The sequence below is a fragment of the Pectinophora gossypiella genome, chromosome 6, assembly GCF_024362695.1.
Source record: "Pectinophora gossypiella chromosome 6, ilPecGoss1.1, whole genome shotgun sequence".
Classification (NCBI taxonomy): Eukaryota; Metazoa; Arthropoda; class Insecta; order Lepidoptera; family Gelechiidae; genus Pectinophora; species Pectinophora gossypiella.
In genome coordinates this window covers 17650502-17669330 of record NC_065409.1, presented here as the reverse complement: position 1 = coordinate 17669330, position 18829 = coordinate 17650502, and the positions used below count along the sequence as shown (strand labels likewise).

At 46.6% G+C, this 18829-nt stretch overlaps 2 protein-coding genes and 1 long non-coding RNA gene across 3 annotated transcripts; 1 reads left to right on the top strand and 2 right to left on the bottom strand.

Annotated features, from left to right (window-relative positions):
* Positions 1 to 8038: 8038 nt before the first annotated feature.
* On the bottom strand, positions 8039 to 8430 carry LOC126367708 (uncharacterized). The gene is made up of 2 exons (XR_007566507.1): positions 8335 to 8430; positions 8039 to 8215 (listed from the first exon to the last, which is right to left on the bottom strand). It is a non-coding gene; the product is annotated as an uncharacterized LOC126367708 (long non-coding RNA).
* A 1987-nt stretch (positions 8431 to 10417) lies between these two features.
* On the top strand, positions 10418 to 12221 carry LOC126367242 (ubiquitin-conjugating enzyme E2 S). The gene is made up of 3 exons (XM_050010654.1): positions 10418 to 10816; positions 10889 to 11220; positions 11899 to 12221. The coding sequence occupies exons 1-3, from the start codon at positions 10660 to 10662 to the stop codon at positions 12061 to 12063; spliced, it is 654 nt and encodes a 217-aa protein (XP_049866611.1). The 5' UTR covers positions 10418 to 10659; the 3' UTR covers positions 12064 to 12221.
* Positions 12222 to 13474: 1253 nt separating this feature from the next.
* On the bottom strand, positions 13475 to 17015 carry LOC126367883 (aquaporin-like). The gene is made up of 4 exons (XM_050011662.1): positions 16699 to 17015; positions 14949 to 15226; positions 14261 to 14509; positions 13475 to 14188 (listed from the first exon to the last, which is right to left on the bottom strand). Exons 1-4 carry the CDS (start codon positions 16706 to 16708, stop codon positions 13982 to 13984), a joined length of 744 nt encoding a protein of 247 aa, XP_049867619.1. The 5' UTR covers positions 16709 to 17015; the 3' UTR covers positions 13475 to 13981.
* Between the last annotated feature and the right edge of the window lie 1814 nt (positions 17016 to 18829).

Genomic DNA, 18829 nt, shown 5'->3' with positions numbered 1-18829 from the left:
TACTTACTACCATACCCCAAGTACTTACTACCATACCCCAAGTACTTACTACCATACCCCAAGTACTTACTACCATACCCCAAGTACTTACCACCATACCCCAAGTACTTACAACCATACCCCAAGTACTTACTACCATACCCCAAGTACTTACTACCATACCCCAAGTACTTACCACCATACCCCAAGTACTTACCACCATACCCCAAGTACTTACCACCATACCCCAAGTACTTACCACCATACCCCAAGTACTTACCACCATACCCCAAGTGCTTGCCACCATACCCCAAGTACTTACAACCATACCCCAAGTACTTACTACCATACCCAAGTACTTACTACCATACCCCAAGTACTTACTACCATACCCCAAGTACTTACTACTATACCGCAAGTACTTACTACCATACCCAAGTACTTACTACCATACCCCAAGTACTTACCACCATACCCCAAGTACTTACTACCATACCCCAAGTACTTGGTACCATACCCCAAGTACTTGGTACCATACCCCAAGTACTTGGTACCAAACCCCAAGTACTTGGTACCATACCCCAAGTACTTGCCACCATACCCCAAGTACTTACAACCATACCCCAAGTACTTACTACCATACCCCAAGTACTTACTACCATACCCCAAGTACTTACTACCATACCCCAAGTACTTACTACAATACCGCAAGTACTTACTACCATACCCAAGTACTTACTACCATACCCCAAGTACTTACCACCATACCCCAAGTACTTACCACCATACCCCAAGTACTTACTACCATACCCCAAGTACTTACTACCATACCCCAAGTACTTACTACCATACCCCAAGTACTTACTACCATACCCCAAGTACTTACTACCATACCCCAAGTACTTACTACCATACCCCAAGTACTTACTACCATACCCCAAGTACTTACTACCATACCCCAAGTACTTACTACCATACCCCAAGTACTTACCACCATACCCCAAGTACTTACCACCATACCCCAAGTACTTACCACCATACCCCAAGTACTTACCACCATACCCCAAGTACTTACCACCATACCCCAAGTACTTACTACCATACCCCAAGTACTTACTACCATACCCCAAGTACTTACTACCATACCCCAAGTACTTACTACCATACCCCAAGTACTTACTACCATACCCCAAGTACTTACTACCATACCCCAAGTACTTACTACCATACCCCAAGTACTTACTACCATACCCCAAGTACTTACCACCATACCCCAAGTACTTACCACCATACCCCAAGTACTTACCACCATACCCCAAGTACTTACCACCATACCCCAAGTACTTACCACCATACCCAAGTACTTACCACCATACCCCAAGTACTTACCACCATACCCCAAGTACTTACCACCATACCCCAAGTACTTACCACCATACCCCAAGTACTTACCACCATACCCCAAGTACTTACCACCATACCCCAAGTACTTACCACCATACCCCAAGTACTTACCACCATACCCCAAGTACTTACCACCATACCCCAAGTACTTACCACCATACCCCAAGTACTTACCACCATACCCCAAGTACTTACCACCATACCCCAAGTACTTACCACCATACCCCAAGTACTTACCACCATACCCCAAGTACTTACTACCATACCCCAAGTACTTGGTACCATACCCCAAGTACTTGGTACCAAACCCCAAGTACTTGGTACCATACCCCAAGTACTTGCCACCATACCCCAAGTACTTACAACCATACCCCAAGTACTTACTACCATACCCCAAGTACTTACTACCATACCCCAAGTACTTACTACCATACCCCAAGTACTTACTACTATACCGCAAGTACTTACTACCATACCCCAAGTACTTACTACCATACCCCAAGTACTTACTACCATACCCCAAGTACTTACCACCATACCCCAAGTACTTACTACCATACCCCAAGTACTTACCACCATACCCCAAGTACTTACTACCATACCCCAAGTACTTACTACCATACCCCAAGTACTTACTACCATACCCCAAGTACTTACTACCATACCCCAAGTACTTACTACCATACCCCAAGTACTTACTACCATACCCCAAGTACTTACTACCATACCCCAAGTACTTACCACCATACCCCAAGTACTTACTACCATACCCCAAGTACTTACCACCATACCCCAAGTACTTACTACCATACCCCAAGTACTTACTACCATACCCCAAGTACTTACCACCATACCCCAAGTACTTACTACCATACCCCAAGTACTTACTACCATACCCCAAGTACTTACTACCATACCCCAAGTACTTACTACCATACCCCAAGTACTTACCACCATACCCCAAGTACTTACTACCATACCCCAAGTACTTACCACCATACCCCAAGTACTTACTACCATACCCCAAGTACTTACCACCATACCCCAAGTACTTACCACCATACCCCAAGTACTTACCACCATACCCCAAGTACTTACCACCATACCCCAAGTACTTACTACCATACCCCAAGTACTTACCACCATACCCCAAGTACTTACCACCATACCCCAAGTACTTACCACCATACCCCAAGTACTTACCACCATACCCCAAGTACTTACTACCATACCCCAAGTACTTACCACCATACCCCAAGTACTTACCACCATACCCCAAGTATTTACCACCATACCCCAAGTACTTACCACCATACCCCAAGTACTTACCACCATACCCCAAGTACTTACTACCATACCCCAAGTACTTACTACCATACCCCAAGTACTTACTACCATACCCCAAGTACTTACTACCATACCCCAAGTACTTACCACCATACCCCAAGTACTTACCACCATACCCCAAGTACTTACTACCATACCCCAAGTACTTGGTACCAAACCCCAAGTACTTACCACCATACCCCAAGTACTTACCACCATACCCCAAGTACTTACCACCATACCCCAAGTACTTACCACCATACCCCAAGTACTTACCACCATACCCCAAGTACTTACCACCATACCCCAAGTACTTACCACCATACCCCAAGTACTTACCACCATACTCCAAGTACTTACCACCATACCCCAAGTACTTACCACCATACCCCAAGTACTTACTACCATACCCCAAGTACTTACTACCATACCCCAAGTACTTACCACAATACCCCAAGTACTTACCACCATACCCCAAGTACTTACCACCATACCCCAAGTACTTACCACCATACCCCAAGTACTTACTACCATACCCCAAGTACTTGGTACCAAACCCCAAGTACTTACTACCATACCCCAAGTACTTACTACCATACCCCAAGTACTTACTACCATACCCCAAGTACTTACTACCATACCCCAAGTACTTACCACCATACCCCAAGTACTTACCACCATACCCCAAGTACTTACCACCATACCCCAAGTACTTACTACCATACCCCAAGTACTTACTACCATACCCCAAGTACTTACCACCATACCCCAAGTACTTACCACCATACCCCAAGTACTTACCACCATACCCCAAGCACTTACCACCATACCCCAAGTACTTACTACCATACCCCAAGTACTTACTACCATACCCCAAGTACTTACCACCATACCCCAAGTACTTACTACCATACCCCAAGTACTTACCACCATACCCCAAGTACTTACCACCATACCCCAAGTACTTACCACCATACCCCAAGTACTTACCACCATACCCCAAGTACTTACTACCATACCCCAAGTACTCACTACCATACCCCAAGTACTTACTACCATACCCCAAGTACTTACTACCATACCCCAAGTACTTGGTACCAAACCCCAAGTACTTACTACCATACCCCAAGTACTTACTACCATACCCCAAGTACTTGGTACCAAACCCCAAGTACTTACCACCATACCCCAAGTACTTACCACCATACCCCAAGTACTTACCACCATACCCCAAGTATTTACTACCATACCCCAAGTACTTACTACCATACCCCAAGTACTTACTACCATACCCCAAGTACTTACTACCATACCCCAAGTACTTACCACCATACCCCAAGTACTTACCACCATACCCCAAGTACTTACTACCATACCCCAAGTACTTACTACCATACCCCAAGTACTTACTACCATACCCCAAGTACTTACTACCATACCCCAAGTACTTACTACCATACCCCAAGTACTTACTACCATACCCCAAGTACTTACTACCATACCCCAAGTACTTACTACCATACCCCAAGTACTTGGTACCAAACCCCAAGTACTTACCACCATACCCCAAGTACTTACCACCATACCCCAAGTACTTACCACCATACCCCAAGTACTTACTACCATACCCCAAGTACTTACTACCATACCCCAAGTACTTACTACCATACCCCAAGTACTTACTACCATACCCCAAGTACTTACCACCATACCCCAAGTACTTACTACCATACCCCAAGTACTTACTACCATACCCCAAGTACTTACTACCATACCCCAAGTACTTACTACTATACCCCAAGTACTTACCACCATACCCCAAGTACTTACCACCATACCCCAAGTACTTACCACCATACCCCAAGTACTTACCACCATACCCCAAGTACTTACCACCATACCCCAAGTACTTACCACCATACCCCAAGTACTTACCACCATACCCCAAGTACTTACCACCATACCCCAAGTACTTACCACCATACCCCAAGTACTTACTACCATACCCCAAGTACTTACCACCATACCCCAAGTACTTACCACCATACCCCAAGTACTTACCACCATACCCCAAGTACTTACCACCATACCCCAAGTACTTACCACCATACCCCAAGTACTTACCACCATACCCCAAGTACTTACCACCATACCCCAAGTACTTACCACCATACCCCAAGTACTTACCACCATACCCCAAGTACTTACCACCATACCCCAAGTACTTACCACCATACCCCAAGTACTTACTACCATACCCCAAGTACTTACTACCATACCCCAAGTACTTACCACCATACCCCAAGTACTTACCACCATACCCCAAGTACTTACTACCATACCCCAAGTACTTACTACCATACCCCAAGTACTTGGTACCAAACCCCAAGTACTTACCACCATACCCCAAGTACTTACCACCATACCCCAAGTACTTACCACCATACCCCAAGTACTTACCACCATACCCCAAGTACTTACCACCATACCCCAAGTACTTACCACCATACCCCAAGTACTTACCACCATACCCCAAGTACTTACCACCATACCCCAAGTACTTACCACCATACTCCAAGTACTTACCACCATACCCCAAGTACTTACCACCATACCCCAAGTACTTACTACCATACCCCAAGTACTTACTACCATACCCCAAGTACTTACCACCATACCCCAAGTACTTACCACCATACCCCAAGTACTTACTACCATACCCCAAGTACTTGGTACCAAACCCCAAGTACTTACTACCATACCCCAAGTACTTACCACCATACCCCAAGTACTTACTACCATACCCCAAGTACTTACCACCATACCCCAAGTACTTACCGCCATACCCCAAGTACTTACTACCATACCCCAAGTACTTACCACCATACCCAAGTACTTACCGCCATACCCCAAGTACTTACTACCATACCCCAAGTACTTACTACCATACCCCAAGTACTTACTACCATACCCCAAGTACTTGGTACCAAACCCCAAGTACTTACCACCATACCCCAAGTACTTACCACCATACCCCAAGTACTTACTACCATACCCCAAGTACTTACCACCATACCCCAAGTACTTACTACCATACCCCAAGTACTTACTACCATACCCCAAGTACTTACTACCATACCCCAAGTACTTACTACCATACCCCAAGTACTTACTACCATACCCCAAGTACTTACTACCATACCCCAAGTACTTACTACCATACCCCAAGTACTTGGTACCATACCCCAAGTACTTGGTACCATACCCCAAGTACTTGGTACCAAACCCCAAGTACTTGGTACCATACCCCAAGTACTTGGTACCAAACCCCAAGTACTTGGTACCAAACCCCAAGTACTTGGTACTATACCCCAAGTACTTGGTACCATACCCCAAGTACTTGGTACCATACCATAAGTACTTGGTACCAAACCCCAAGTACTTGGTACCATACCCCAAGTACTTGGTACCATACCCCAAGTATTTGGTACCATACCCCAAGTATTTGGTACCATACCCCAAGTACTTGGTATTAAACCCCAAGTACTTGGTACCATCCCCCAAGTACTTGGTACCATACCCCAAGTACTCAATCAAATCAATCATTTATTCAACGTAATTATCATGGATAAACTTGTTGAAGGTCAATGTAACATTTTTGAATTTACGTCATTTCGCAAGGTGTTATGGCTGAGGAGAAGAAATGACAAGAAACTGCAACAGCAACACATCTTTTAAAAACCAATGAGGATATACATTACAAGTTATTTAATAACTAGAGGAACACATTCAATACCAGACATTTTTATCATTTAGGTAGTCATTAATCTTATAATAAGCTTTTTTACATAAAGTAAGCTTCACGTGAGCTTTAAATTTATTTTCTGACAAATTTAAAATATTATTGTAAAAACGTATACATAACCCCAAAAAATATGAATTAAATTTACTTAATCTAGAATTTTGAATAGCAATTTTATGTTTATTTCTTGTATTGTAAGTATGCCTTCCTGTATGTAAGACCAAAAGCGGAATTTGTCGAAAAAAATAAAAAGTCGGGAATATCTCGAAAACGGTGACACTTTTACTGAGGTCATTTTTTTTTATCGAGTAGGGCACACCTCAATCTTCCTTACATTTCAGTCTGTCGTGCTCTTTACGGGACACCCTGTATGTATATATTGACTTGCGACCGTCAGTATATTTATTTCTTTAAACAGCTCCCTCAAAGAGTCCCGACAACGCAGCTTATAAATAGCGCGAACTGCTCTTTGTACCATAACCCCAAGTACTTGGTACCATACCCCAAGTACTTGGTACTAAACCCCAAGTACTTGGTACCATTTTTTTTTTTTTTTTTTTACGTTGGAAAATGCGTTACGCATACCACGCCACCCGGGGGGGCGACGTGGTTATGTGGGACTCCCCGGGTGTTGCCACCCGGTATACCCACTAAAAACCAACGGTGTTCCGTCCCGTCCACGGTGTTACCGGGACCCGGGAATCGCCGAAGCATGCTTCCGCGACCCGGTGGTGGATGGCCCGATAGGCCCCATCTCAATCGGGAATGAGTGGCGTGCGGGGAACACGCACGCAACGCCAACTCGAGCCAGATGTTAGGTACGACAGACTCCCCCGAGTCTGCCGCACGTGGCTCTTACGGTGCAAGGCACCGATGTAACGCCCTCTCGGGTCTTATCGTCCCGGGGTCTCCCCTGTTGTGCCCTCCTCCTCTGGTCCAGGACACACAGGGAGAGACCCGCATCAGTGTTAGGGCGGAAGACGGCCGACATCCGCCCGCCGTCTCCGCCCGGGTCTCCTGCGACGTGCAGGGTCGGTGGCAGTAGCCTCCCTCTCCCGCTCCGCATCCTCCTTGGATCGAAGGACGGTTTCACAAAATGTGAGAACCGCCTTCCACGACCTCTCGCTGTCAACCATGGCCTGGACCACAGCGGGCAGCGAGAATACTTAGATAGATATATTCTATCTGTCTTTATTAAACAATTTTGAATAAACTTATTCAAATCTAAATAAATAATATTACTGTGATGACAGGTTCTGTTGTAAAGGTGTTGGTTGAGAGAAAATATATAATTATTTTCCTCACTAGCTAATGAATTTGAGTATGGAAACGAACAAATAATTAAGTTTCCACACTCAACAGTCATTAGCGACCTATGATACTTAGTTAACTGCTGTTTTGTGAGCCCTGTACTATTGCCTACTAAAAGAATAACGGTAGTGTTCGCATCATATTTACACAATAAAAATTTTAGACTAATTTTTAATAACAAGGTAAAGAATACGTAGAAGTAATAAAAAGAAAATATAGTTTTATAGTCATTTTTTAAATCTTATTAGATAAAGTACGTATTATACTAAATATCACAATTAAATGTTGGATTGCGAGCGGGTGGCGTCAGGCGGCGGCCGAGCACACGGCGCGCACCAGCCGCGGCGTGGGCGCGCGCGGCGCCGCGTTGCGCAGCACGGGCGGCGCGGCATCCTGCGGGCGGGGAAAGGAGGACACTTATATCGATACTCAACAAAGTTATTAGTATTTCAGTGGTGTTTCACACTGCACATATTTTGTGGTAACTTTAAGCTCCTACACTGAAAAAGTACCTGAAATGGTAACATAATCTGCGGCGTGACATCGCCTTCGACAACAGTCGGGTGTCGGGGCGCGCGGCGCGGGCGGCGCCGCACGCGGCGGCGGCGGCGGCGCTCCGCGTCGGCAGCGGCCGGGGCCGCGGCCCGGTGGGGGGACCTGGTTCTATCGCGCGTATCGACCACATCGGCCTCCTCTGCTCCCTCGCTCGCACCAGATGATGTACATTGGAAGGATTCATCATAGTTGTTAAGAAGCGCCAGTGCCCGCTTTTTCATTAGTTGTAAAGTGTCACCCTCAGATCTGATAATTTGATTTTGTTCTGTATTTGTGGGGTCAGCTTCCTCGTATGCAGTGATGGGTCCGGATTGTGAGCCCTTTGTAACTCCTGTGACATAATCTTTGGTTGATGCTGCCATTCCTAGCGAGTGGTTTGTTTCACAATCATCATCTGAAGATCTATTGTCATCTGACTCTAGAAACCACTCACTCCTTCCTGGGATCGCACTGTGACATAAAAATATTGTGATTGTAATTGTCAGGAAACTGTGGTACGCTAATGGTAGATGTAGAGAAACCATTCCTCATTCATCTGAATGATAGTACAATATAGTTTTGTTGAAGATATTGTTAAAACTCAAATAAGGAAATAAGAGACCGTAAATTTTCGCTGGGCTGCAGCAGCGTGAGCGGGTCCTGTGGCAGCAGCAGGCCCCTGGGCGCCAGCAGGGCAGGCGGCACGGGCAGACGCAGGCGCCGCCGCAGCCGCGCCGCTAACCAGCGCACCCGGCGAGCCCGCGGCACCCAAACCCAGCAGCGCGCGCGTTCGTCACTGAAGAAACTGGACAAGTCCACGCTCACGCCGAACCCGTCGGCTTCCATCTAGACGCTTTAGTGAATAGTGACTTTTTTAGCTATCAACAAACAAACACAGTTACCATTACTATTTTTATTCAATTTACTACTATCATTTTGACTATGAAATAGTAAAATTCCAAGTCAATTTCGAGCACCTATTAAAATATTATTTGACATTTTTTTTTTTTTTGTTTTGGTTTTCCCCGAAGGGTAAGGCAAAGGGAACTATGCCCATACAGCCATGTCTGACGTATTTTTTTTCTTGATGATTAATGAAATGATGAAAGGTGATGATGATGAAACCTAAGCCCCCACCCTCGGAGTAGACTCCTACTCCGAACCCCAAACGAATTAACTCAAAAGTCCGCATAAACTTTCGAGTTATGAAGCGGCTTCCTGGCCTGGCACGAAGCGAAAATAGGCAGATATACTTTGTTTATTGAATACTCCGATATAATAACACTCGCGAATGTCTTCCGACTAACTTAATGCGATCATTAACCACAAAACACCACTTCGTATTAATTATTTAGATTATTCAATGAAGAAAGCAACTGTCCCGTTCCCGTTTCCCGCCAAAAAGCCTTTTTTTTGTTTTGGTTTTCCCCGAAGGGTAAGGCAAAGGGAGCTATGCCCAATAAATAACCGCTCTAAGCCAAGCCTAAGGTCCTAAATGCTGCTGTACAGACAACTCGGATACCCCCGTGTGAGATCACGCTGTGACAGGACTGACAAGTGTTTTTTTTTTTTTGTTTTGGTTTTCCCCGAAGGGTAAGGCAAAGGGAACTATGCCCATACAGCCATGTCTGACGTATTTTTTTTCTTGATGATTAATGAAATGATGAAAGGTGATGATGATGAAACCTAAGCCCCCACCCTCGGAGTAGACTCCTACTCCGAACCCCAAACGAATTAACTCAAAAGTCCGCATAAACTTTTGAGTTATGAAGCGGCTTCCCGGCACGACGCGAAAATAGGCAGATACACTTTGTTTATTGAATACTCCAATATAATAACACTCGCGAATGTCTTCCGACTAACTTAATGCGATCATTAACCACAAAACACCACTTCGTATTAATTATTTAGATTACTCAATGAAGAAAGCAACTGTCCCGTTCCCGTTTCCCGCCGAAAAGCCACTGACAAGTGATTGAGTGGCCTAATGGTGTATGTAACCAGGCCAAAAAATCCCAAAAAAAATACAAGTGATAGTGATTGACAGTGTCATTATGTCAATGTCACTAACAAGCTGTCGACATCTTTGTTTGGTTTGGTTGAATTGTGTACTGTAGCTTGTGATTTTCTGTTATTAATGTTTCAACCCTAGTAAAAGTCTCAATAATCTAGGTTATTTATTAAGCGAAAGTCGGTATTCTAGTAGTCTCACAGCACGGCACGAAGCGAAGTTACCTGTCCGATCATTGGGTGTAGAGAGATGGAAAGCGCGGCGCATTGATTCTGCGAACTGTGCGTCCAGTATGGGCTCCGAAGAGAACGTGTGTCCGCAAGCATGGGGCGGGCGCGGCGCCATAGCGCGCGAGGTGCGGCGCCTGGCCGCACGCCCTCCCTCCGGCGTCAAGCTGCTGCTGCAGGATGACGACTTGTCGCAACTCACGGCGCTCATCGCGGGCCCCGGTGAGCGTCATCACCACGGCATCCACACCACCCTCACTTGCTCAACTAACTGATACATTCCGTGTCTTGCAGCTGACACGCCGTACGCGGGCGGGTCGTTCCGCGTGCGCCTGGCGCTGGGCGGCGGCTACCCGGCGCGGCCGCCGCGCGCCGTGTTCGAGACCCGCATCTTCCACCCAAACGTGTCGGCGGCGGGCGAGGTGTGCGTCAACACGCTGGCCCGCGACTGGCGGCCGGAGCTGGGGCTGGCGCACGCGCTGCTGGCGGTGCGCTGCTTGCTGATCGCGCCCAACCCAGACTCGGCGCTCAACGCGGAGGCGGCGGCGCTGCTGCGCGACGACTACGCCGAGTACTTTGCTCGCGCGCGCCTCTACACTGACATACATGCTCTGCCCGATTCTCAGGTACCCTCTACTGTTCCTAACAATTACAAGAAATAATGGTGTTTTGTACATTGGTTAGTAAAAGTTGGGTTTTTTTTTGCAAAATGAACAGTTTTTTCAGATTTTGATAATTAGGCATTTAAAAGTGGCCTGATGAAGAAATGAAATGAAATTAATTGTAGTCATACATAGCGAAGGAAGTAAATATTATGGTTCAGCACATTCAGTCATATTCTAACATACAATAGGTAATTATTATATTATTAATCTAATCTTACTCTAAATTAACTAGTTATATTTACATCTAATTTCCATAATATTATTACGATGCAATAACTCATTCAAAGAATAAAAAACTTTTACACGGAAATGTTTTAAAGGAAGTTCCCTTAAATGGCTGGGGAGGGCATTGTACGTCCTCACACATTCAATTTCAATTTCAAAGCCTTTTATTTAACTAAACACAAGACAGGTTTACAATGATAAAATAAATAAATATAACTTAAGTACTAACAGTCTCGTGTGTAGTGTGTCCTTTCAATACAAAGGCCTCTAGCAATTTCCATGTAATTCTATTTCTTCCTCTTCTTAGCCATAGCGGGCCCGCAATTTTTTCCTCACACATACTGAGTAACAATTTTTATAAAACACAGCTGTACAAGGTACTATTTTTCTAAATGAAATGGTGATTGGATGCAGGCGGAGGCGGGCCCCGCGGCGGCGACGGCGGAGGCCGGGGCGGCCACGGCGGAGGCGGGGGCGGAGGCCGGGGCGACGGCGACGGGCGGGGCGGGCGGCGCCAGCAAGCGGCGCGCGGCGGGCCCGCGGGCGCGGGACAAGCGCCGCATCCTCAAGCGGTTATGAGACGCCGCCACGGAGCGCCGCGTCTAACGAACTATTATAACGTCGACACAGTCGTTCCACCTTTCGATCTTAAGTTAATGATAGTGGTTGTTCTTTGATGTACCTACCTATTAGTTTTTAAATCGGTAATAAACGTGTTCTTTGAGAAAACCTTTGTATACGATTATTTACTTGTGGTCTCCGAAGATGAATCCGATCATTTACGCCGATGTTCATCCGCTGGTCCGGCGCGTCATGCTGCGCCCCGCCCGCGCTCGCCCGGCTCCGTCGCAGATTGTGTAGGCGCCGAGTTGCCGAAATATCCTCGTCTAAAATCGTAAATGTCTTGGCTGTTGGGAATTTACCCATTTATATGCTGTCGGTTCATTATTTACCCAATGCTCTCTCATTTTGTTCAGGCAATGCTCCCTAAAAAAATGTAGATGTCGCTGTACACATTTAACGTGATAATTACCTATTTTCTTATTGCTCGCGTACATAATTACTTAAAAAATATAATATAATGGCAGAGGCATATAGTATATAAAAATAATCGTTGCTTAATATTTGGATTAAATATGTATAGAATCACGTATATTGCTTCTCTTTATTTTGATCAGAATAATGTGTGTCTGGGTGTAATAAGTAATAACAGGGGTCATCATTTATATCTGCACTATTAAAGACCTGTACGAAGCCACTGAAAATGCCGTAAGCGTGGCCAATTATTGGTCAGCAAAAATTTAGTTTCGATCGCCATCGACTCGCACAGAAGAAGATCATTTATATCCATGAAAGTATAAGGTTAAGCGAAGGCAAATGCACAGCGCCATCTATATCTTTGTGGGGCCGCAGCCTGGAAAGTTCTTCATTGGGATATAAGTGTCGTGAGCTTATGTATATTGTGTTTATTATTAACAAAATATTTAAAATAATATCTCGCTTACGATCCGGAGGCCCCGGGTTCGAATCTCTGTGGGGACATATCACAAAAATCACTTTGTGAACCCTAGTTTAGTTAGGACATTACAGGCTGATCACCTGATTGTCCGAAAGATGATCCGTGCTTCGGAAAGCACGTTAAGACGTTGGTCCCGGTTACTATTTCTTGATGTAAGTATGTAGTCGTTACATGGGCAATGTCTGGGGCCTTTGGCGGCTCAGTAATAACCCAGACACCAGGTTGGTATTCCACCTCACAACCCACACGATTAGAAGATTTACAAAAATAATAGCGTAAGTATGTATAATTACGAAACAAAAACGAGTACAGTATGTAGTAGAAGTACCTACCAACCAATAACACAAACTACCTCCTAGACCTCTTTCGGTTTTGAAGACGAGTACAAACAATAAGTCGTCGTTAGAAGACGGTCTAAACTTATAGGTACTAATAACGAACGTCGTAGATAAATAATGGAAAATTGAACAATTTCGCATTATAAAAATATATTTATTTTAACAAATTATTACTTTTAAACGTACTTAAGCCAAAACAAAAAACAATAGAAATACAATCAAAGATAACTTTGTTAGACTCTGCTAATAAACAAAAATGTACAAGTGCTGTTATATTTTCGAGTTAAAGCTTAGCACAGACCTACTTATACTTTGCCTTCAGGACTGACAGCTTGAACACTGCCAACGTTCAAGCAAGTGAGTCAATGTCGATGGTGAATGAAGGGCGTGTTAATTAGAAGCCGCTGATCGTCGTCACCAGTCGGCGACTGTCGCCGTGCGTCGCCGCGTTACCGTTGCTCATTAATTAGATATGAATTAATTACTATTCTGTACGCGCATATCTACACACGAATCAGATACTTTCCATAAAGTCCTAAGAGTATTATTTATGTCAATAGATAGTCGAGCAAAGTATTAGGAATGCAAAATGCGGGTCTTCGGAGAGCCTCGTCGTTGCAGCGGCGGCGCCGGCGGGCGCTCAGTGGTCGGGCTTGTCGCGCAGCGGCAGCTCCTCGGGCCCGCGGCGCGGCGGCGGCGGCGCCAGCACGAAGCGCTGCAGCAGCGCCGCGGCCGCCGCGCCGCCCAGCGGGCCCACCCAGTACACCCAGTGCGCGCGCCAGCAGCCCGTCACGTGCGCCGGCGCCAGGCTGCGCGCCGGGTTCAGGCTGGCGCCCGTCAGCTTGCCCTGCAACAAGCGGCGCCGTCAGCGGGCGGGGCGGGGCGGCGGGGCGGGGCGGGGCGGGGCGGGGGCACTCACCCCGGCGTACACGAGCCCGGCCACGGTGAGCCCCAGCTTGACGGGCGCGGCGTGGTCGGGGCGCGCGGCGTCGTGCGCGGCCCACAGGCCGGCCACGGCCGCCACCAGCGTGGCGGTCAGCAGCGCCTCCACCAGCACGGCCGAGCCCGCGCTCACGCCCGGCGCCGGCAGCGTCACGCCCGGACACGTGCCCGCCTCCAGCGGCGTCATGGCCGCCACCAGCCCGAACCCGCAGTAGGCGCCCACGAACTGCGGATGTCCAACGCGCACCGTATCATTACATAAAGTAAGAACAAATAAGAAAGGAAGTTGTCCGAAAGTAAGATGATCCGTGCTTCGGAAGGCACGTTAAGCCGTTGATCCCGGTCACTACTTACTGATGTAAGTAGGTAAATAGTCGTTACATGAGACATGTCAGGGGTCTATGGCGGCTCAATAGTAACCCTGACACCAGGGTTGATGAAGTTGGTACTCTACCTCACAACCCACACGATAGAAGATTACAAATTGTTTAGGGTAAAGAGCAGGTAGGCACACAAGTAACAAAAAATAAATATCTTTTTCAAAATGATGAACTACCTACCAAATAGCTAGTCACCTGTCATGACATGACTCAATACCAGATGTGGGCGGAGTGGAGTTGCCCGGGGGCGCGCGCCTCAGTCGTGTGTAGCGTGTGGTCGGTTACCTGCACGAGCACGTAGGCGAGCGCGGGCACGGGCGGCAGCTGGCCGCAGATGAGCGCGGCCAGCGTGACGGCCGGGTTCATGTGCGCGCCCGACACGCCGCCGAAGGCCTGCACCAGGCCGGTGATGACGAAGCCGAAGCCGAGCGCGGGGTGCGTCAGCGGCGCCGGGCCCGGCAGCAGCGACCCCACGCCCAGCGCCACCAGCAGCGCCGTGGCCACCAGCTCGCCCGCCAGCGCCCGCAGCCAGCGCCGCGCCCACGCCGCGCCCGCGCCCTGCTCTGCAACGGGCGAGCAGCGCGGCCTCACTACCGGCTAACAGTGGCCTCACAGAGGTACCCTTCAAGTTTACCGAATGACGCTAATTCCATAATACTACGTACTGGAACACAGATCGCCTTTAACACGGTCCCTGATGCTCCACGCGGCTCTCACCACACCATGAGTGAACCTTAAAACTTTTATTAAGTATCTTTTACATATCGAGTAAATTATTTAAAACGCCTAAATGTTTTATCAGGTGTTTTCTAGTGAGTTCGTGAACTATGTATACTCACAATAAAATTACACATTCAGTAGGTAAGTAGCTGCCTACTGTTCATAATAGCCATAACAACATGTTAAGACGATTCTTAAAATAAATGTGGAAATAATAATTTTGATATTTTGTGTAGTTTTGTTTGCGCTGCATTGGCATCGTTCTCATTCTGCAACGTTATTATATTTTGAAATGATCTCACGATCTACGTAGCGTCACTTATATCTAATAATGCACTCCGCAGTGGCCAGCAGCGAGGGCTCGTAGCCACCGCTGCTGCGCTGCCGCACCATTAATCCGGCGTCCGCGCAAGGTCGACAACACAAGTCTATTTTTGTAGTGGGCTCGCCGCCTCCCACATATTTTTGTATTGAAAGCATTTTAATAATAACATACAAATAAATACAAGCCCACGACACGGTGCAATATAAACTGTAGGTACCTACGAGCAGGCGATAAAATCTGCATTATTTAGACATTAGTTAAACCGGTATTGTCAGGCTGCTGCTGAGCTGGACAACTCATTAGCGAGCATGTTTGGAGTCAGTGGAGGGGCAGCGAGCCGGCCTCGTGTAGGGACTTAGGGAGGAGAGAGCTGCGGCGGCGGCGGCGGCGGCGGCGACACTGTCAACATTTGCATTTGATCGAACTTTGCGCCGGCGCACTTCCTGGTATTATATGCAAATTGTTCATTATTTATTCGAATAAAATTAGCTGAGTTCGGATTAAGCAATTGTCGCTCCTTTCGCGGATTAGATAGATATATCACTACAGATCGCACAAAAAATAGTGCATCTAGCCATGTTTACTTACTAACATACCTATAGCTTTTGGTGATATGAACAGTGACTGCGTCTGCGATTTAGGTGCAGTGGCAAGACAATTTATCGTAAGTAATCAAAAATCGTATTCGACTATATACTTGCTATAGTGACGAAATGTACCTATGTATTTGGAATGCGAAATGTGAGCGAATGACGGAGTAAGCTCGCGCCGCGCGCGGCCCGCGGCTCGAGCTTTCATGAGACACGCACGCGCCACCGCTCGCCAGTTTTACTCTCCGATGCGATGTAAACAATAAAAGCGAAGTGAATTAAAATTTAATTTTATTCATGAATAAGTAGTATGAAATGAATCAGAATATATAAAAAAGAGAATGTGTAAAATAGGGGGTGTTGGTCCGGGAGGGACGGCGACAGGTAACTGAGTACTGACCTTGCGGCATCGTGTGCGAATGAGCGGTACGGTGTGGTAGTAAGATGTAGCGGTCCGGCGCGTGTAGCCTGTAGCGTGGAGCGTGTAGCGTGGAGCGTGTAGCGTGGAGCGTGTAGCGTGGAGCGTGTAGCGTGGAGCGTGTAGCGTGGAGCGTGTAGCGTGGAGCGTGTAGCGTGGAGCGTGTAGCGTGGAGCGCAGAGAGCGCGTGCGGCGCGGCGACGGGCTCGGAGGTCGCGCGCGGACTGGCGCCGCCCGCCGCCGCGACGCCGGCGCCGCCGCCGCTGCAGGCGAAGCCCGCAACGCTTTTTAAAAGCGTCCTAACTTACACTGATTTCTGTAGGTCTGAACACAGATATTGTGTTGACAAAGTCATTTCTGTATGTTAAATACTACAGCGTGACTATTCGTTATTAATGGAAGTGCTAAATATAGTTCCGGAATCGACAAAAAAAGGAAACTGAATTACAGTGGCAATTTTCCTCATCGACCTCTCATTTATGTGGTATTTGAACACGTGAGAAACGTTTGTAGAGCTTGACAAAGAGCGCCTTATATTTGTAAGTATTTCCCGTACACTTGTATTGAAACAAATAAGAATTAACTGTTTATCGTCAACAATGGCACTGTCTCGCAAACCAGATAAAGAGATAATAATGGAGACGACAGCGGCGGACGTCCTGCGCTGTGAGCGGTCACATTCCCGTACGTTACCTGACGAGAGCAGTGGCGGTGGCGGCCCCACCTAGCGCGGGGGCGGGCAGGGGCCACGGCGGCGAGCCGCTATCACCGCTCCGGTTCTTGTCAGATAACGTGATACCAACACTATTAATAAATCTATCGAATCAAATCACACGTAACGCGTATTTGTTCCGAACTCTACAAATTGATAGTGTTAGTCAATATTTGTTCCCGCTGTCGGCGCTACTGGTGCACTATCTCCTCTGATTTGATTTTGACACTTTGCCTACATTATTCTAATTCCTATGATAATTTCCAATATAAGTACGTAATTGTTTCACAACAATTGTTGTTGTTGTTGTTTCAATCGTTGTTGTTGTCTTTGATTACTTGTGGCTCTGCCCACCCCATTAGGGATTACGGGCGTGAGTTTATGTATGTATGTATGTAATTGTTTCACACTGTACGTACCTATGAGTATAACGTGTAAGTTTTTTTTACCTAGTATATTATGTGCGTTGTTATTTAGGTACGTAGAAATTGCAAAGGAAAATTTGTTTAAATGAAGTTTCAATCAACACACACTACGTGAGACGATCTGTTGTGACTAGTTAGAAATCAGTTAAGTATACCATTATATCAAATGTTTGCGCACGGGTTGTCCGGGGGCCGTCGTTGCACGTTGATGTCTTTTGTACGCGTCAGTAGATACCCACGTACCTAATCCTTAGCTCCTGAACACTCTCCGTTGAATATAATCAGGTGTGTGAAAAGTTGATCGGATTAGGAACAAAACAACCTAGGGTCCAAGACTAGTCAAACTGCTGACGTAGGCAGGTACAGTTGCCACACTCGTAGTGTGGGTGTAGGACTGTATCTATCCGGAATGACGAGCTGTGGACGCCGCAGGGTGGATAGGGATCAGGGATGTCAACATGGCATCCATGGCTTGTGACATCGGCCCACGCTGAGTTTGAGTTAGAGAAACATTTGAAAATAAGGCATGAACATCTAGGTAGGTACTGAATAGTGGTTCCCGTGCATTCACCGGGCAGGCGACACAAGGCAAGTTGCAGCTCGTGTCGCAAGTGACGTTTACTGATCGTCACACTTGTTGTTTATTGGACGTGCAATGTTCGCATTTTCAACACTAAGCCGTGTGTACCTATTCGTTATGGAAGATTTAAATTTTAGTGTCCAAATTAAAATACTGACTACATGAGATAAAAAAATATTGTTTCCTCGTAGGTACTCCGCTGCGTGGTGCGGGTATCCTAGATAGAGCGATTAGTAAAGAGGAACGATCTTGTGGCGGCCGTCAGGGTTGTTGGTTTTAAATTATTATTTTAGATACCATAATTTATAATAAGTACGTTGATATTGTGCTTGACGATATTGCGTGGTCCAATCACTTTTGGATTTCAAAGAAGATAGAGAGTAGTAAAACGTTCTG